Genomic DNA, 20,840 nt, shown 5'->3' with positions numbered 1-20,840 from the left:
CCCCCGTTCCCACCCCTAGTCTCCATCGCCACCCAACCGCCCAGCGACACGTTAGCAGCGGGCTTCTCTGCTCCGGGCTGTTTTCCTATGGAGTTTCCCTGAAGATTTCATTTGACAAATTTATTTCTACTAATTAAAAATGAAAAGAAAAGTTCGAAAACTGTTTGTCTAGGCCAAGCTTCTGATTTTGTGCCCAGGCCAACTGAGGCTAGAGGTAAGCAGGGTCGCCAGGAAGTCAGGGTCAGGGCCAGCGGCCGGGCCCCCATCATCTAACCACAGCTCCTGCCCCACCAAACACACCTCAGGACCCCTGGATGTTTCTGTGAGTTCACTACCATTTTCTTCTCATTCACCCAACAAATATTTGAGCGCTCCCTCTGTTTCAGACGTTGGGGAATATACACCAGAGGGGAGACAAGTCCTTGAAATCAGGCCTCATGGAACCTGCACTGAAGGAGGGCGAGGGTGCTGCTTGTGGGCTGTGGAGGGCAAGGTGGGAGCCTGGAGAACAGGCCGGAGGCTGGTGAATGACAGTCCAGGTGAGGCAGGATGGGGGCTCGGGTTGGGGTGTCACCAGAGAAGACTCGTCCTTTCCTTTCTCCATCCATTCATATGTTCAAGGCCGGCAATGTACAGACGATACTGCTCTGGGCAGGGGGCACAAAACAGATAAAGATGCCTGCCCTGGAGAGAATTTAAATAGTAAACACATGAATACCCCGTACGTGGTATTTTGAGGTCATGAGTTTGTGGAAAGACACGAGGGAGAGGCGAGGGGACCCCAGATGCCAGGCTGAGTGTCGGGGTGGGGGCAGGTTGTAGCACTCCCCAGGGTGTGGGGTCGGCCCCACTGTGGGGGTGGGTTTGGAGCAAAGATGGAAGGAGGTGAGAGAGAGAGTGAGCCCATGAGCTCTGGGGAGCCAGCATGCCAGGGAGCAACACAGTGGCAGCGAAGGCCCGAGGCAGGATCGGGCCTGGTACGGGTGAGAGTATGGGAAGGCCGTCCTCACCGAGACAGGGTAGAAAAGCTCAGGGCGCACAGAGTCGGCACACCTGGTGCCTAGAACACCCAGATGTGGACTTCCCTGCTTAGGGCAAGTTCAGGGACAAGGGCAAGAAAGGGACAAGGTCAGTGTCTCAGAGAGGGGAAGGAGGGGCTAACAATGTCCAGTCCAGATGTGCATAACTGGTGCCCACAGACCGTGCACAGAAACCCTGGGGTCCTGAGCTTCTGTGGGGGTGAAAAATCACGTTGCAGATGGAGGCAGCACAGCACGTGTGGCTGGGACCGCGTCACCGTCACCGATAGAAACCACAGATACCTCTGTGGTGCAGAAATCTCAAAGTATCGCCTACAGTCATCACTCCTTAAAAATTGCCATGGGGCTGGGGGCAGGGGAGCACCTGGATGGCTCAGGGGGTCGAGCATCTGGCTTTGGCTCAGGCCACTGTCTCACGGTTTGTGAGTTCTAGCCCGGCATCGGGCTTGCTGCTGTCAGCTCAGAGCCCCCTTCGGATCCTCTGTCCCCACCTCTCTCTCTCTGCTCTTCCCCCACTCCTGCTCTCAAAAATAAACAAACATTAAAAAAAAAAACCTACCAAGGATTCCAGACCTGCTGCTAGATCTTTTCGTTTAGGGGGTTGATGTGCATATGGCTGTGCCCCAAATCGATTTTATATTTTGAGAACTGTATTTCAGTATAACTGATTGTCTTTGTAATGCTGTGTAATTTATTCGCGTAAAAACCGTATTCTGAGTAGGGCCTCCCCTCATCTCGCCCCACACCCTCCCTCCTGTGAGGCAGCAACCAAAGCCGCAGGGCCCAGGGCGCAGCAGAAGAGAAGCAGTGTGGGGGCCAAGGTGGGGCCCCGTGTCGTTGGTGGATGGTGCTCTCTGGGTCCTTTGACCTTGGAAGCAGGTGGCTACCCCCAGCTCTCCCTCCCTTGGTCAGGGCGCTGATCCAGAGGCCTCAGCCCCACCAGGCTCCAGGACATTCCTGCAGCAGCTTCAGAGGCCCCGGGAGCAGAGGGGAGCTGCACGACTTGGTTCAGGGCCAAGGCTTACAATTGGTTCTTCTACTTCTGCAAGCCTTAGTCTCCCGGTGCGGAAAATGGGGAGAACAACCCTCGCCTGAGACACTCGGGCCAAACAGCAGCTCAAAGTCGAAGGTTCCCCAGGGAGAGGCAGGAGCTGAGGAGACAAGCCTACCCCTGGCCACCTTCCTGGAGGAGGTGACCTTTCACTTGGACTTTAATGGATCCAGTGTGGAAGGAGAAATTTCAGGCTGAGGGGGAAGAAATGGCCCCACAAATGGTCACTCAGGCAGGGGCTGTTCCTTGATCAGAGTGAGCCAGGGAAGGTGCAGGACGCGGTGACACAAAAGGCTAGAAAGTGCACTGGCCATGTGCTGAGGGCCTTGAATGCCGAGTTTAAAGGTTTGGGCCTGCTCTGTCTGGTACCTAACCATGTACCTATTTACATTTAAATTAATTATAATGTAAAATTCTGTTCCTCAGTCATACTAGCCACGCTCCCAGTGTTTATAGTCACATGAGGTTAGTGGCTACTGAGCCAGACAGTGCACATATACAGCATTTCCACCATCGCACAAAGCCAACAGGCAATGCTGGCTTGGGCTTTGTCTTAGAGACTGTCGGGTTCTGCTAAGGCCGCTTTAGGAAGAGGTCTTGAGAGGACTTCCAGTGAGGCCACACTGCCCTCTGGTGGCCACTGAGAGCAAGGCCACACTCGGAGGGAGGTGATGAGGTGAAGCCTGGGCTGGGGCTTTAGTGCACTAGGGTGCTGCGTGGCTGTAGCGGAGTCACCAGCCCAGGTGGCTCTCTGCAGGGGGGGAAAGGATGGGGCTACAGGGTGGGGCAGAGGGGGAGGGTGCCCACCACTCACACAGCCCTCTGCTCACAGGTACTTGGCCATCGTCCACCCCTTCCAGCCACGGCTCTCCGCCCCCGGCACCAGAGCAGTTATTGCTGGCATCTGGCTGCTGGCCCTGGCCCTGGCCTTCCCCCAGTGCTTCTACTCCACTGTCACCACGGATCAGGGCGCCACCAAGTGTGCAGTGGTCTGGCCAGAAGACAACGGCGGCAAGATGCTCCTTTTGTAAGGCCTGGGTGGCAGGGAGTATAGTGGGGGGGGCGGGGTCGGAGGGGGTGCAGGTGTATACACCTGAGAATCTATGTGCTTGTGTGCATGTATGTGCACATGTGCGCCTGTACACATATGCAAGTGTGCACATGGTGTGCTCATGTGTCTGTGAGGGTGTCTGGGATTATGTGAGTACATGTCTGTGCTAAAAGTTTCACTTAGCACTTACTGAGTGTCAGGTGTTACATACATGAAGCCATGTCACTCCCCTAACACTGTGGGGTATGCATGTATTATTACTCACATGTTTCAGATGGGAACACCGAAGCAATAAAAATTGAGTAATAGGCCCAGAGCCCCACAGCCAGCAGGGGGTGAAGCGAGGGTTTAAAGGCAGGTGGTCCTGCTTGGGAGCCCAGCACTTCCGCCGCGCCCTGCCACTTAGACAAGGACATGTGCATCCTTAAAGGAGGACACACATGTGTGCCACATGTGCATGTGATACTGGGGGTGCAGCCACACTGCAGCCACTCATGTCTGTGCATGTGTGCAAGCCCAGGGCTATGTCTGTGGAAGTGTGTGTGCACACCGGTGTGTTTGGAGGACCACCATAAATGCTCAGGCCGCAGAGGGTCAGGGTTGAGGCAGAAAAAAAGGGCAGGTGACAGAGCCTGGGATGTTTTCAGGAGGATGTCTGGTGCCTGCCTCCCGCTAAGGGGGCACCACAGGTGGGGCGACGAGGTAGAACACAGGCACAGGCCAGGCATTGTGTGACCCTGGATAAGTCCTTTCCGTTGCTGGGCCTCAGTGTGCCCCATTCTCACTGCGTGGACCCCCGATCCCCATGCATGGCACGGCGGTTTAGCAGAGGATAGAGTATTTGCAGTCAGTAGTTGGGTCAAAGCCCTGCCCTGTCCTTCAGTCACTTGATCTTTCTGCCCCTTTGGCTCCTCTCTCAAGTGAAAAATAATAAGAGAACTTGCTGGAAAGTTGCTGTGAGTATGCGTGAGAACTGGCACCCATTACATAGTAGTTGAAGCAAGGAACACATGAAAACAGACCCGGAGGTGGCAGATTTAGTCCAACAGGGGCCCAGCTGCCCCAAGCAGAAGGATGCAAGGCTTTAGGAAAGGGCTGCCAGGTCACCATGGCAACACAGCCCCCCTTTCTTTAGCACCCCTCCCCCATCGCCTGCCCCTTCATGGTTTCCACTTGCCCAAGCACCAGCCAGAAGAGGGCCTCACGGTGGCCTTCAGCACTAGGGAAGAAGCCTGAAAGCCTGTTCTGAGGACTGATGAGTTTTGAGGGCGGCCTCTGCCCTCATTCTGCTCCTCTCCCCTCCACCCCTCCGCCCCGGTCCCACCCCCGAAGGTCTCACAGCTCCAAGGGCAGTGTCCACGTGGGGAAGGCTCTGGGTGGAGAGTAGAATATTTTGTGACTGACCACTGGGGGGCAGTGTTTCTCTGCCTTCACACAGGCCTTTCTGCCTGAGAAAGTCTCAAATCCTGGGTGTGTAGGAATCTGGTGAAATTAGATGCCCCCTCCAGGAGAATGCACATAGATCCCTAAGATCAAAATACAAAAAAAAATCCAGGCAATGAAAGGAGGCATTCCTGATTTAGGGCAGGCCCCAGGTGATCCCCATAGCTCCTCAATGCTCCCTTCTGTGTAGGAACCTAGCCCAGGGTGAATCCCTATCCTGAACTGTGTCCCACGGATAGGATGAGGCCACAGAGAGATGTCACTCATACTTGTGAAGGACCTTAGGGATTACCTCCCCATTTTACAAATGGGGAAACTGAGACTGAGGGAGAGAGCAGACTTGCCTGAGGTCACACTTTGAAGTTAGAGGCTGACTGAGAACTCAGTTCAGACTTCACAGAGCTGACCTTCAGTGATAGGGAAATCATTCTGGTACTGATTCAATCTGGAGAGCTGTTTCATGTGTCACAGACTTTCTGCACCTCTCTGGGGCCATTTCCCCCTCCAGACACTGAGGCAGGTGGCCTTGCTGAGCCTCAAGGTCTATCTAGCTCAAACACTCTGTGACCTCACTGCCCCTCCCTACCCTTACTTGCTCCCTAGCAGGACTAGATAAGGATCCTGGGATCTAGCAGTCCCCCAAAGAGCAAGCAAGCAGAATTCTAAACACAGGCTTTAGGGAAGACGTTTGCTGGAGCCATCTGCTCTCCTCCCTCTGGGTGGCAGCACCTCTTGAAACCGGGCCCAGCAAGGCTGGCACACGGGGGGAGGGGCCAGGCTTGGGAACACTTAAGCCCTCCCAGAAAAAGATCACATGTCAGGGCCACGGTCTCAGGCCCACTCACTCTCAGGAAGAGAAACTGCTCAGCACAGCCCAGGTGGTTCTCCACAGGGATTAGGTGAGTCACCGTCCGTGGCGATACAGGCCACTTGCTCAAAGGTGGTGCGAGAGAAGGTCTGCTGACATGAGCCATGTTCCCAACCAAATGCTGCTGGGCAAGGGAGACATGACCAATGTCGGGCACAGTGTGACACTGTTGCCACTGCCTCGTTCCCTCATAAGGATGCTGGTGCAGGATGGAACCATACCTACTCCAGGAAATCTACCTCTCCGGACAGACAGATGCAGATAGAGATTATATATACAATGTAACACAGGTGTACATATACATATCATATATACACATGATTCTGGAAGAAAATATTCCAAATTATTAACGTGGTGAGGATGACATGAGTATTTTACTTCCTCCTTTGTGCTCGATGATATTTTACATGTTAAACAAATGTATCATTTGGTTAACTTTTTCATTCCTAGTTATTTCCTTTCTTGGTAGTATTTGCCTATCACTTCGAGGAATGCAGGTGAGATAACGCTGGTGTCTCTCTTTTGCAGCAGGCGAAGCCCTCTGGGCATAAATGCTAGATCGTGTTGTCTTTTTTTTTTTTTTTTAATTTTCTTTAAGTTACATCAAGGCTTGGGAAGTGGTCCGGGTGGCTAGCCCAGAGTTCGCTCAGGGACGCCCGCGGGCTCTGGGGGACGGAGCTCTGGCGGATGCCGAAGTCGCCCCCGGGCCGTCCCGTGCCCAGGCCTTTGGCTCTCCCTCCAGGTACCACCTCGCGGTGATCGCCCTCATCTACGTGCTGCCTCTCGTAGTGATGCTCTTCGCCTACAGTGTCATCGGCCTCACGCTCTGGAGACGCGAGATCCCCGGACACCACGCGCACGGCGCCAGTTTGCGCCACCTGCAGGCCAAGAAGAAGGTGGGCGCCGGGGGCGGGGCTCGGTGGGGGGCGGTGCCTCTGCCCTCCCGTTCCGCTCCCCCGGCCCCGCCCCCAGAAGGTCTCACTGCTCCCATCTGGGCCCCGCCCCGGGGCCCCACCCTTCCGGGCTCGCAGCCCTCCCCTCAGTGGCTGCGGAGGAGAACGGGATCCCTCTGGCCAGAACCGGAGTTCATTTCTTCCCGAGGGTGGAGGGGACAGTTTACCTTTGGCCTTTGACCAAATACGAAGCTAAAGGGGCTTTCCAGAATGTCACCAGGATCGGAGAATCCTAAAGCCCCACGGAATTTCAGATACTCCCAAGAATCTCAGAATGCTAGATTCACGGAATTCCCAAATGCTGGAACTGGAGACCTCCGAGCTCGTGGAGACTGGATTGGAGTCCAGCTGTATCCAGCCTGCATTCAATTTCCATCCCAAGTGCCAGCGTGCCCCCGTTCCTGCCATTCAGCGCCCCTCCCTCCAAGGAGTCTGATACAGTATTCTGTGATTCAGACTTTCTTCCAGTTAAAGCTCATCTTTGCCGTGGCCCCTTCTGGTTAGGCGTCCAGGGGAGGTAATTGTGAATCCCATCATGTATCAGGACAAAGGCTGGGCTTCATGTCTGCTACTGAGCGTTTTTTCACAGGGCAATTCAGGAAGGTGGTCGTAAATTGGACACCACCTGAGTGTCCCTCCTCATGAGGAGCTGGCCTCCACTTTTCATCGCTGGTTGCCCTCCATTCCCCATGGGGTACTGACTGGGCCACACTCAGGAGGGCCTACAGGGACCAGGCCCTGAGGGGAGAAAGGTCAAGGAGCTGGCTCTTGGTCAGAAGCTGGGGGTCCCTGCCTAGAGTCTCACAACCTACAGTTACAAAAGCTGTGGCAGACACAGATCCCAGGGAGAGGGGCACCTGGGAACCCATAGCTGGCATAGGGGACCCCCCCAAAGATGGGGTTAGGAGCTAGAGCGCACCCACTGTCCAGGAAGGGGAGCTGCTCTGAGCGAAGGGGTTCAGGACACCTGCTAGATGAGGGGGCCACTGAGCTGGGCTTCAAGGACTGAGGACAGCAGTGTAGGCAGAGGGGTTGGCCTGAACAGGAGCCCCAAGGTGCAGGGTCCAAAAGTCAAGGCAACATGCATTTCAGGGGACTGAGGGCCTCCCAAGCTGGCCTGAGGGGTGCCCTGCCACCACCCTTGGAGGATTGGGGCTGGGGGCTTCCAGGCTGAGGAGTGACCTAAGCCTCTCCCGGCCCAGTTCGTGAAGACCATGGTGCTGGTGGTGGTGACCTTTGCCATCTGCTGGCTGCCCTACCACTTCTACTTCATCCTGGGCAACTTCCAGGAAGACATCTACTACCACAAGTTCATCCAGCAGGTCTACCTGGCGCTCTTCTGGCTGGCCATGAGCTCCACTATGTACAATCCCATCATCTATTGCTGCCTCAACCACAGGTGAGCCCTTAGCCCTCTCCTCAGCCATCAGGGACCCCCGCACCTGGCTCCATCTGGGCTCCCTTGCACAGCTTGAGCCTGCGCCCCTCACCCCCACACAGGATTGCCATCCTCACAGTGAGTCCACAGCTCACTCGGGTCTGGGCCTGGCTGGAGCCCTTCCTCCTCCCCAAATCCTTGCCCCATTGCCCAGGCCCTAGTTCTTACCATTGGTCTGCTCCTGCTCTCCCTTCTGGGGCTACATCTGGGACGAGGAGAAGAGAGAAGGGACAGAGATGGAGGGAGTAGAGTCAGAGTCAGAGAGAGGAGGAGGAAGGAGCCGGGTAAAGGAGGTAGGGACTTATTCTGTCCTGACATTTTTTATGTTTTATTTTTTGAGAGAGAGAGAGAGAGAGAGAGAGAGAGAGAGCGAGCGAGCAGGGGAGGGACAGAGAGAGAGGGAGAGACAGAATCTGAAGAAAGCCTCCAGGCTCTGAGCTAGCTGTCAGCCCAGAGCCTGACGCAGGGTTTGAACTCACGAACTGCAAGATCGTGGCCTGATCCAAAGTTGGACGCTCGACCAACTGAGGCGCTGATGTCTGCTTCCTCTTCTAATTTACATTTAGTGTGGCCATGGGGAGAATTATTTTTTAATCAAATATACCAAAATGTAGTAGTTCCATGTGCAGATTTTCTTTCAAAGCAGCCCCCTTTCGAGAACATCCTTACTGCACCCAACACTGCCAGGGCCCAGATTTCTTAAGACGCGTCTAGAATACTCCTTTAGAAGCCACTTAACAAGTCAAACAAGAAACTCTGTTGTTTCTTTAAGTTGTATTTGCTTTCTTTTTGCCTGTAATAACAAATGGTCTAATTTGGCTTAATCCCCCACTTCAGTCACTAGATATAGCTCCAGATTACTTCTGGGTGTTTCCAAAAATCAAATCCACTGAGGAATGTGTCTCTCAAGAGACAGTGAAAAATGACAGGCAATTAGGAGAGGACAACTTTCCTGTGGATGGCAGCCACAGGGCAGTTCCTGTACCTGTCCCCTCCCCTCTGCTCAAGGTGACCCTCTGTCTCTCAGGTTTCGCTCTGGATTCCGGCTTGCTTTCCGTTGCTGCCCGTGGGCCACACCGACTGAGGAGGATAAGATAGAGCTGACTCACACTCCATCCCTCTCGGTGAAGGTCAACAGGTGTCACACTAAAGAGACTTTTTTCCTGGCTGGGGACACAGCCCCCTCTGAGGCTACCAATGGGCAGGCTGGGGGCTCCCAAGACGGGCTGCCTCCAGAACCCTGAAGCCTTGTGCCTGGCTACTTCACACCCTTGGAGAAGTAGCCAGTTGAGAGGCCCAGACCTGGAAGTTTGACCTCTGCCCCAGCTGTCAGTACCTCAGCAGAAAAACAAGATGGCGCCAGGAGGCTGCAGCGGCTGCTAACTCTGAGGGCCCAGGTGCCCCTAATCCCTGCTTCACGGCAACCAGTGAGAGTCAAGGACTACAATGTGAGCCAACACTTACCTAATCCAGGTGTGGCAAGCTCAGAGCCTTCCTGGGGCATACAACTTAATGAGTGAATTGGATCCAGTATAAAAAAAAAAAAAAACATGGCGAATGTGATAAAAGGCAACGGACTTCCAGCGTTGGGGTCCCTGGGAGTGCTGGGTACGGTGGCAAACTGGAGGGCAAAGGGGACAGAGGCTCATGGGCTCCGGACAAATGTCGCCAGGGGGGCCCACTGTTGCCAGATCTTCTAAATCTTTCAAGACACGCCAGAAATCCAAATTTGTGGGACTTCCAGACTTGCACAATTTGGCTCACATTTTTAGAAATATTGGGTAAACCAAACAAAACACCAGCACCCACCGGTTTTTTATCACACTATGGACACAGGGAAGAAGCGTCATCTTCTGCAAAGCCTGTGAGTGGATCCGACCTGGGACTTCTCCGCTTCAACATCTGAGCTCAGAGATCCAGCTCCGTGAAGATGGTGGTTCAGAGTCAAAGGAGCCTTGGCTGTGTTGCCTCCGCCACGTCACTATAAACTAGCCTGCCAGCACAGTAAGCACTGCGCAAAGAGCCACCACGATCTTTATCCACACCATGCCCGCCGTTTCACGTGAAGGCCTCCAGGAAGTGAGCACCGGCCAGGACCCTCACTTCAGCAGCAAGAAGGTGAGGGGCAGAGACCGCCGACCATCTTCACTCCCGGAGAGCCCCAGCCCCAGCCCGGCCACCCTTCCCTTCCCGCCGTCCTGCCTCACCCTGCACACCCCACTGCCCCTCCAGAAGAACCACGGGACACCATAAATGCGCAGCAAGAGAGTTTAATGCTGTCTGTGGTCCCCACAAAGATCACCGTGCCAGAGGCACTGGCAGTGCCAGATAAAGGGACTCCGCTCTTGACATACCAAGAGGACATGCGGTGGGGCCTGGAGGGAGCCACGTAGGGCTGGAGTCGTGGCTTGGGAGAATCACTTGGCACCTTGCTCACCGGGTACCAGGTGCGGACTGATGTGAGATCTGCTGATGGGCCTTGGGGTCAGAACTGCAACTTCAAGGTTGAGGCTGGGTAGGGATGAAACGGTCAGATGAGGCTCAATTTCCTGGAGAAGGGGTTACTTAAAATGGGAGGACAGTGCAGGCACCCTGCTAGCTGGGCCGCTGCAAGACTTCACCTGCGCTGGAATGGGGGGGGGGGGCGGTCTACATCATCTGTTCTCTTGGCAGACGGTGACGAAGGGCAGGGTCTACCTGGGACAGCAGTAGGGAGATGAAAGTTTCACTGTCCTCTCATTAAACCCAAACAGCCTCTGGAAGCCCCTGGAGGACAGACACTTTCCATCACTTTGCCTTCTTAAAGGTGCGGGGGTGAGACCCTGGAGCTAAGGCAGGAGCCCGCCAGGCAGGTGCTGGGACACAAGGCGAGAGGCCAGTTCTGTCACACTTGCAGAGGGAATCGGTTGTTGTACCGAAAGAAGGGGGTGGGGGGCGGAAGAACATTATCTTCCTGGCAGACTCCTCCCCCCACCCAGAATCCCCAGGGCTTGGTGTTCTCCACACCCCCCGTGTCCTCCATGCTCTCCAGCCGTCAAGCATCACTCGGGTCTTTGAACTGGTACAAAGTTTACTAGGTCATACAACATGGCTCACAAAAGCAATGGGAAATTCCAATGAGGGCACTGTTTGTCGGTTTGGTTCCTTTTACCCGAATGGAGACGAGACACTTCCTGCAGAACTGCCCACCTCCCTTCCCCCTCAAGACAGACAGAATGCAAGACTGTCACAACAAGGCTCTGACCAGTTCCACGGACACACGATTCAGTGGCACTGACACGTCTTGATGGCAACCTCGGGACACCAGACAGCAACGGGCACTGGGACAGGAGAGCGCGGCTAAGGTTCCCCCAGGGGAGGAGGGGTCCCGGCAGTGTCTGCTGGTGATAATACATTTCACACAGGGGATGTGTCCCCAAGGACGGGCTGCAGAGGCCCAGGAGGCCTGTCAGATGGTGCGACTTTTCATCTTGGGCCAATAAATAACTCCGTAGGACAAATGCAGAAACTGGAAATGGACGCCACTAAACTTCACACACGGGGGGCGTATGACCGGGTAGAGATCGGATCATGCAGAGTGGCGGGGCAGACGAGGAGGGGCCAGAGTGGGGAGAGATTATCGACAGCACACGCTCTATTTTGTACCCTACGTTATGCGCCATTAGTTGGCTTGGGTCTCCCCCTCCCCGCCGAGGCAGGGGCGTGCGCCGGGGCCTCCCAGCACGGCTCGCTGGGAGGGACAGGGGTCGCCACCTGAAGAGAGAAGTGCTGGAAGGGCAGCAGGCTGGGGGCTGGTACCCTTAGCTGCTCGCTTCTTCCCGGAGCCGGACGCCCACGGCCGTGATGAGCGCAGCCCCCTTGCCACTACCGTCTTCGGACAGGAGGAAGGACACGTTACACTTTGGTGACAGTTCCTTCACGGTTTGGTGCATGATTCTCGAGAAGCTGGAAAAGAAACACACAGAGGAGAAGGGATGCTGGACCCACGCCGAGACGCTACACGACCCTACGGTGAAGGGGACACGCAAGGGAGAGGGGCTGCCCGGAAGTGGCTGGGATGACAGCGGATTGGCAGCCAGTCCCACCACCGCAGAGTTCAGCGCAGAGGAACTACTGAGAATCCGACAGTAAGCAGCTCGCCAGGGCCAGGCCATGAATAACACACACACACACACACACACACACCCCTCCCCAAAGCTTGAGACGTCTCGAGGACGGGACACCACGAAGGGTGTTGGGCCCAGGTGTGCCCCACAGCTGCGTCAGGAGACAACACAGGAAGAAACATAGTGTGGCCCACCGCAGCCCATCACCGCCTGTGACCCAACACGCATCTGAAGCCAAGAGCGCAGGCCCCCCGTGAACGATAATCTCTAACTGACAGGCGATTCTGGGTTCCTACATTTCCTCGCTGACCAGGCCAGCGCCAGGCGGGAGCGGCCCAGGGCGATGCAGCGCCCAGAGGGGACCCCGCCCGCCATGGAACACCACGAGGGCCGGCCCGCACCTGATACTCTTATTTTCAGTCCTGCCGGTGGCTGTCATCCCGTGAGGAAGAGGAGACGTGGCAGTTAAGCACTTGAGCACAGCCTCCAAATGACGATGCCAGGATGACATCCAAGTGTGTGCAGCTCCCAGACTAGCCCCAAGCCACATGAGTGTGCCACCCCAGGGGTGATGGTAGACAGACAGAGGTGCAGTTGGAGCAAGACAGCTGGCTCCATCCCACGCCATGGCCACGAGCAAAGCAGCTAATGCCTGCCCTGACTTGGGTGAGGTTGCTTTTCAGTGGAGTGACATTATGGCTTATTTACCTGAGACGGTCCCAGTGTAATTATTAGTGGCAGTCTCTCCCCTGGTGAGAGCGCCCTGGTGTAGGCGATAAGTAATATGGTCACTCTATTCATAAGAGCCAAGCTTTGGCATATGGGGTAGATCAAAGGGCAGGTGGGCACAGACGTCCTCCTTGAGCATGGGGTCTCAGACACGTGACCATAACGAGGCCGCTCCGCACCCCTCTCTCTGCTACAAAGCCCAGAGCCAACACGGTTTCTGCCTTCCTTCCCAGCCTCTCGAGAAGCTGATTTAGCAGGTGACCGTGACAATGGGCCGTCCTCCCTTTGCCCTTCACATCCTCTCCCCACCTACCAAACACAGCCTCCTGGCCAGGCCGCAGCCTCCAACCCAGGCTGAGGGGGAGCCCACAGAGACCCTTACCTCACCCTCTGCCTGACCGAGGGGGACCAGGAGGAGTGGGGAGGGGGACCAGGAGGAGTGGGGAGGGGGACCTGCTACACGCTGGTGTGAGCTGACCACATGAAGCCATTCCTCTCTGAGGATCTCAGTTAAACTTCAAAGCCCCTGGTGGCCTGGCCGCAGACAAAGCCCTGTCCCCGAGCGCACAGCGTTCAGGGGGGCCGTGTCTTAGCCAGGAACCTTCCCGGCGGGACTCACTCACACCCTGGTGTCCCGTAGCCATCGGGAGGACTCCCCAGCCCAGGAGGTTCTGCCCTCCCCACCCCCTGAGCAGAAGGAAGGCCCACTCACTGTGGGTGAAGCTTGTAGAGCGTTCCGTCCACGCCCACGGTCACACTGAGGTGGTCCAGGCCTCTGTTCTCGCGGATCTTGTCCACCACGGCAGCCATGCCCGCACCGCACAGCTGCGCGGCCCGCCTGGACACCACCCCGCACACGGTCTTGACGAGGATACTGTCGTCACAGGTGCTGTTCAGGCCCAGCTGCTGGAGGATGGCCCGCACCTGGAGCAGCGCCAACCGGTCACTGTGGTGGACAAAAGCCAGGGGGCTGGGTGAAGGGGGACCCACCAGAGCAGCCTGGCAGCGGCTGCAGACACTGGTCCCCGGTCACCCTACTGACCACGAGGAGGGGGTGGGGGCTTTCTTCCTCCAGAACATTTATTTCTTTCTTTTTAAATGATAACCAAAGTATAATTACATGCTAAACTGTAGAAAGTTTGTCAAATATAGAAATATAAAACTTGGAAAATTAAAACTATCCACAACACCAGGGGCAATGTTATAAACATTTTAATGTATCTCCTTCCTTCCAATATACTTTTTTTTTCTTCTAGTGTTTATTTTTGAGAGAAACAGAGACAGAGTGTGAGCGGGGGAGGGGCAGAGAGAGAGGGAGACACAGAATCCAAAGCAGGCTCCAGGCTCTGAGCTGTCAGCACAGAACCTGACGTGGGGCTTGAACCCATGAACCAGGAGATCATGACCTGAGCTGAAGTCGGACCCTTAACCGACTGAGCCACCCAGGAACCCCCCAATATCCTTTTCCTGAATATCACTGAATAATATCTTTGTTCTTATAATATGCAAAATGGGCTCATCTTTTATATGTTTTCCTTGTGGCTTTTTTCCCCACTTCAAACATGTGAGCGATTTCCCACGTCCTTTTCTGAGAATGGGACTAGAAACAGCTGCTGTGGTCATTCACTCTGGAGACGCACCCTCATTTATTTAGTCAGGTTACAGAACTTGACATTGCTTGCAATTCTCTGCTATCGTGAAGTAACACTCTGGTAAAGTTTCCCGTTTATAAATCTTTGTGTCCACCTCTGATTTCTCCCTTAGGATACGTTTCCAGATCAAAGGGATTTTGATGCATTTTGTCAAGGGCCTGTCAGAAGGCTGCATCAGTTTCTTTTTTCTCTCCCTGCAGCTGATTTTGGCTACACTTGTCCCCAAAGAAAGGGATCATTTTTAAAAACAAGGTAGTGTGGGTGCCTGGCTAGCTCAGTCAGAAGAACATACGACTCTTGACCTCAGGGTTGTGAATTTGAGCCCATGTTGGGTGTAGAGATTACTATAAATAAATAGACTTTTAAAAAAGTGGTGACGGCAGGATACTGTAGTTTGATCTGTGCTCTTCTATTAGAGAGAATGACCTTATTTTAAAAATATGTTTATTGGCCGTATGAACTACCTATTAGGTCAAGACTGTTATTCTCCCACTGACGCATGTAGCGTTATTCCTATTTTAAAGTTGAGGAAACTGAGGCTGGGAGAAACAGAGTCACTCACTCAAAGCCCATGGCCAGTGCGGCACGGCGGGTCTCAAGGTCAGCTCTGCGGAAGCTCCCAGCGCCGTGCATGCTCTGCACCGTGTCATTCACAATGCAAATGGGCTCTTTACTTTGCTATTTGCCTTTTAAGTTTGGTTGCCATTGTTTTCTTTTTTTGAGAGAGAGAGGGTGCAAGTGAAGGAAGAGCAGAGAGACACAGAGAGAGCAGGGGGTGGGGCATTGAGAGACAGGAAGAGAGACAGAATCCCACGCCGGCTTCACACTGTCAGCATGGAGCCTGAAGCAGGACTCAAGCTCACAAACTGAGATCATGACCTGAGCTAAAGTCAGACACGTAAACAACCAAACCATCCAGGTGCCCCCAACTTTTTTTTAACTTACAGAAGCTATGTAGCTAAATTTTGCAATCTTTTCAATTTCTTTCTTTGCTACTATTCTGTTTTAAATTCCAGTATAATTAACGTTGATATGATTCTTCAGAAGAACTTTCCCACTACTTCATACCCATTAGGATGGCTATAATTTAAAAAAAATAGAAAACAACAAGTGTTGATGAAGATGTGGAGGAACTGGAGCCCTCGTGTGTCCATGGGTGGGAATGTAAAATGCCGCAGCAACTGTGGAAAACAGTATGGCGGTTCCTCAAAAATTAAAAATAAAATTACCATATGAAGTGCTGTTCACAACAGCCAAAAGTCCAAGTGTCCATGGACAGATAAATGGATAAACAGAATGTGGTCTAAATGTACAATAGAGTATTTTCATCCTTAAAAAAGGGAAGACATCCGACACGTGCTACGAGATGGATGAACCTGGAGGGCATAATGTTAAGGTAAAATAAGCCAGTCCCAAGAAGACGGAAACCCTAGGGTTCCACTTCCATGAGGGTGCCGGAGCAGTCAGATTCAGAGACACAAAGTAGAAGGTGGGTGCCAGGGGCTGGGGGAGGCACGAATGGGGAGTCACTGTTTCACGGGCCCTGAATCTCAGTTCAGGGTGGCGAGATGGACAGGGACACTGGGGGTGGACGGTGGTGGCTGCACGACGCTGCAGATGAACTTCATGCCACGCAACTGTGTGCTTCAAAATGGTTGCAATGGAAAATTTCATGTTATGTATATTTTACAATTAAAAACTATTAACAAGGGGTGCCTGGGTGGCTCCGTAGGTTGAGCGTCAGCTCTTGATTTTGGCTCAGGTCGTGATCTCATGGCTATGAGATGGAGCCCCACGTCAGGCTCGGTGCTGACAGCATGGAGCCTGACTGGGATTCTCTCTCCTTCCCTGTCCCTCTCCCCCTCCCCTGTGCTCTTGTTCTCTCTCTTAAGATAAACAAATACTTTTAAAAAAATACAATAAAATAAAAAATGTTAACAAAAATATTCACTGAGATTTTCTTCTAGTTCTTCTAGACTCCTATTTTCCCCACTTAGCTCTTGTCCGTACTTGGAATGAGAGAACGGTGAGCACAGGCTCCCCATGTGTAATGAGCACACAGCCCTCCCTTCCCCGCCGCTGGGAAATGCTGCCACTCAGTGCACTCAGGTCCGCCGGCGTCAATGTTCCAGGCCCTTCCATCTGCTGCTAGCACTTCACTGCTTTGGTTCCGGCAGGGCAGTGAGTTTCACATGCAGGTTTCAGGTGCACGCATGGGGGAAGCAATGAGCAGGCTCCAGCACAGCCAACATTAATGTCGCTTTGGTGACCATTCTAAAAAGAAGGTGGCTCACCATGGAAGAGGGCAAAGGCAGGGACGGAGCGATGACTGCACACAAGAAAATAGTAGGGGACCAAGCAACTTGCTGAGAGGCGTGCTTACTGGGTGACCAAACTGTGATCCCAGGCTGCCTTTCAGATGAATGCAGGTGGGACTAGACCCCTGGGCCTTGGCTCTACCGGACTCTCTGCCCTTCAGTACAAGGATCTCTAATGCACCTTTACTATCCTGAAATGGAGTATGTACAACCTTACTTAGACACGTGACCTCAAGCATATATATGTAATGCTCCAACGTAAAAAATGAATTAAAAGGGGAATCACTTATAGTAAAATTATATGATTTTAGTATGTAGCTGCTCAAGGCCTGCTACTCTGGAGTGGCGGCGGGACACCCCTCACAAATGACATGTTCCCTGAGGTGCCTCCCTCATGTGCTGACCCACGCACTACCACCACATGGACCTCCAACAGGCCTGCAGGGAAGGCCCTCATCACTCACCTCTCAATCTGGGAGAGATACTTGGTCTGAAAGATGCCCCGAGTTTTCAGTGGCTCAGAGATCTGCCCTCGGAAGAGGAAGCCCTTCTTGGTGAAGTCGATCAAGATGTTTCGGACGATCTCGCCCAGGTACATGCCGCTAATCATCTTCTCATACCTGAAACAGGGGGCCTTTGGTCTCCCCGCAGCCCCAGGCATTTTCCTGCCCCTTGGCGGCACCACCAGCCTGTGCGCAGGGCCCTGTGCTCCTCGGCAGAGGCAGAGCGAGGCCAGGAAGGGCTGAGGGATCCTTGACCCTCCCCAGGGTCAGAAATGAAACCAGCAGCATTCACGTCTTGCTGCTGCACCATCTCCCTCCTCCCCTGCCCTCCTCCCCTTGCCTGGCAGAACCGGCTCCAGCTGTCAGCTCCAACCTGAGGCTGGTTCCCCACCCCTACCCCCCGCCCCCCAAATTCTAGCTGCCCCTCCCAGGCTTCCATGCACCCTCTCTTCTTCACAAGGCACACGGCGCACTGCCTCTCGTGGCCTGCGGTGAGAGACTGGAGAGGCTGGGCATGTGTCCTCCTCAGTTCTGAGGCCCAAGACCTAGCACAACCCAGCACTAGGCTCTCAGTCAAGGGCTCAATAAATATCTGCAGAACTAGCAACCAACTGGTCTGAGTCTTAAAGGAAGACAAGGAAGGGAAAATTCCTACTAGATTTTTGGAAGGTTCTGTAAAAGCCCAGAGTACCAGTCAAGCCCCCAGCACAGGGAGGAAACCACACACAGGCTGAAGGTTCAAACAGCTACCGTACTCCTGAGAGCAACCTGGTCAGGGGACTTTTAGCTCCAGCTCTTGCCACACCCAAGGGCCTCAGAATTAACAAGGGATTTGCTGTTTATTTATTTACTTTGAGGGAGGGGCAGAGAGAGAGGGAGAGAGAATCCCAAGCAGGCTTTGTGCTGACACGCAGAGCCCCACGCAGAGCTCGAACTCATGAACCATGAGATCATGACCTGAGCCAAAATCAAGAGCCGGGCGCTTCACCAGCTGAGCCACCCAGGCACCCCAGAAATGACAAGGGACTTAAGTGCTTCCATGCCCAGTCCCAGCGTCCCCAGATGGGAAGAGTCCACTGGATACTCCAAAAGATTTCAGGTGGTTTGCAGAACAAACACGGTTGCACTACTATCGATCCCCATCCATCCTCACACCATCCAGAACGCCGTCTCAGCACAGGCCAGCGAGGCTTTAACCCCTTCATCACCCGCTACCTCCCAGCTACCAAAGAGGGGTGGGGGGCTTCGTTTAGAGCCTTTGGTAGGTAACAGGAACTAGAATCAAATGATGCTGATCTTTGCTAGATTCATTTTATGATTATCATCTATGATAATGCTGGTTTTCCCTTCTTTCTCTTGTTAAATTTAAATTAAAAATATATGCTGACTTAAAAACATTAAGTGAATAACAGCATAGATGGTATTTGGAAAAGGCAAGAATCTTGAGAGTAGACGGAGAACAATGCGTATCTGGAAGGTGCCAAACCCCCAATCCTTCTGTCTGCTCCTGGGGACACAGCTTGGACCGACTCAATCCTGGCAACAGCAGAGGATGGCCTGAGTCCTGGGAGCCTGACACAAGGAGTCGTCTGTGTCTGTGCAGGGACACAGACACTGCCATCTCAGGCAGGGTCTCTGGGACCCAAGCTCCAAACAGCCACCAGGCGGTGCAGGAGGCTGGCGGAGGGTGAACAGAGCCAAAGCCCCTCACCCTCACTGGCCCCATCCTAGTTTACCTTGACCTTTGACAACTGCAGGTCAAGTGTGTTTTACTTCCACTAAACAAAATAAAAACCTGCTGACCAAGAGGTTTCTGTTAGTCTGCTGGGGAAGAAACACAGAGCAAAGGAAGACCAGAATGTTCCAGGAAGAACATGATCACTGAGGGAAGTGGTGTGGCCACTGCCTCCCTGTCCTCTGGGCACACGACTTGTATCATGTCGGGGGCTCGTCCTCCAGCTTCTCTGCTCTCCTTGAACCAAAAGCAAAGGTCAGGAGGGAATCCGAGGGACTAGTCTCCAAGCCTCTGTCCAGACTCCTCTCCTACTAGAAACTTCTTCCATTGTAACAGGCAGAACGCAGCCTCATGCCCTCACCATCCCTTCTCCCTGACATGTCTTCCTCTACCAAGCACCATTACCTTTGTTTTCCAGCGTTTAGAGAATATTCATCCACCAGTCTGTCATAGACCGTTCTGATATCATCTAGACAGCCGTTGTCCCCAAAGGCACCCCACTCCATGTTGATACACATTCGCCCCTGGTCCCCCTCCAGCATCTCGATATTCTTCATTTCTTCCATGTAGCAGGCGTTGCTGCCGGTCCCTGCAAAACACAGGGGGCGGGGGGGGGGGGGCGTGCGGTTTGAATGACTGCCACCGTGCTGGGGAGGTCGGAGGCTCTGGGACCTGGGGCTCCACAGGTATGGGACATATTTTTGAGATGAATAAGCAATAGCTTCGCTTTCCTAATGTTTTCCAGGAAAACCTCAAAATATAAAAGGAGGGTTAGTGTTAAACCACCTGGAGAGCATCGATTAGACAGCAGCATCAAGAGCCTCGTGTGATTACCTGCCCGGGGAACGGCCACAACTGTTTAATAGAAGACGGTATTCCAACCAAGGGCTGTGTCTTCAACGGCATTAGTTTAGGCAACATTCAGATTGTTCTTTCTCTCCATACACACAACTGTATACACACATGCATGCATGTAAAGTATTACACTGGAGGTCATTTAGTATCACACCATGGATGTCCGCTGATCTTTACTGGTCGAACACGGTCACGGGCTATGCCTGCCCAGTCCACCCTCCCATGTGTATCAGAATGGAGCCCGAAGTTGGTTCAGGGAAGGCCAGTGTCCTGAGCATGTCAGTGGCACCCTTCTAAAGGTGACACCATTTTGGTGTCAGAGCCCCCTTTAAAAATCAGAGGGTTCTTCTGAGAAAAGGAACACACTCTGCATGCACACAATCTGAGTGACACAGTTTCTTGAGGCTCCAGACACCCTGGTCTCTGTCCCTGGACTCCCCAGGAACAGGGCTACTCGGGCTCTGGACCCACCAGGACTGGGGTGACGCCACAAAGTGTTCAGTGGTCTCACCCTTGAGGACTTAAGTGTGGAAACAAAGAGGAAGACTTATAAATTTTCATAGCAGGGGCACCTGGGTGGCTCAGTCATTTAAAGTGTCTGATTTCAGCTCAGGTCACGATCTCACAGTTTGTGGGTTTGAGCCCCGCGTCGGGCTCTGTGCTGATAGCTCAGAGCCTGGAGCCTGCTTCGGATTCTCTCTCTCTCTGCCCCTCCCCTGCTCACGCTCTGTCTCTTACTCAAAAATAAATCATTTTTTTAAATTCCTTACAAATTTCACATCAATTTCAACTGCCATGACCTCCAAGCTGTGGTCATCTGCCCTGTCTCAGTGAACAGACTAGAAATTTCATTTTATTTATTTTTAATATTTTTATTTTTCAGAGAGAGAGAGAGACACACACACACATACACACACACAGAGTGTGAGCATCAGGAGGGTCAGAGAGAGAGGGAGACACAGACTCTGAAGCAGGCTGCTGGCTCTGAGCTGTCAGCACAGAGCCTGAAGTGGGGCTTGAACCCACGGACTGTGAGATCATGACCTGAGCCAAAGTTGGACGCCCAACTGACTGAGCCACCCAGGTGTCCCTGGACTA

At 53.4% G+C, this 20,840-nt stretch overlaps 2 protein-coding genes across 3 annotated transcripts in view; one reads left to right on the top strand and one right to left on the bottom strand.

Annotated features, from left to right (window-relative positions):
• The window catches only part of TACR2 (tachykinin receptor 2), a 12,098-nt gene extending 1,483 nt beyond the window's left edge, over positions 1–10,615 (top strand). Inside the window, exons 2-5 of the mRNA XM_029931808.1 lie at positions 2,924–3,118; positions 6,196–6,349; positions 7,609–7,805; positions 8,872–10,615. Of these exons, the coding sequence (XP_029787668.1) occupies positions 2,924–3,118; positions 6,196–6,349; positions 7,609–7,805; positions 8,872–9,088 (763 nt within the window). The 3' untranslated portion in view covers positions 9,089–10,615. The remainder of the gene's footprint in view (positions 1–2,923; positions 3,119–6,195; positions 6,350–7,608; positions 7,806–8,871) is intronic.
• HK1 (hexokinase 1) overlaps positions 10,099–20,840 on the bottom strand; it is an 81,156-nt gene continuing 70,414 nt past the window's right edge. For both annotated transcript variants that reach the window (XM_029931805.1, XM_029931806.1), the window contains 4 exons: positions 19,293–19,476; positions 17,114–17,269; positions 13,392–13,625; positions 10,099–11,789 (listed from right to left, as the gene is read on the bottom strand). In XM_029931805.1, coding sequence (XP_029787665.1) covers positions 11,645–11,789; positions 13,392–13,625; positions 17,114–17,269; positions 19,293–19,476 — 719 coding nt within the window. In that variant the 3' untranslated portion in view covers positions 10,099–11,644. The remainder of the gene's footprint in view (positions 11,790–13,391; positions 13,626–17,113; positions 17,270–19,292; positions 19,477–20,840) is intronic.

This window comes from Suricata suricatta, chromosome 2 (assembly GCF_006229205.1).
Source record: "Suricata suricatta isolate VVHF042 chromosome 2, meerkat_22Aug2017_6uvM2_HiC, whole genome shotgun sequence".
NCBI classification, from domain to species: domain Eukaryota; kingdom Metazoa; phylum Chordata; class Mammalia; order Carnivora; family Herpestidae; genus Suricata; species Suricata suricatta.
This window is presented reverse-complemented; position numbering and strand designations above follow the sequence as displayed.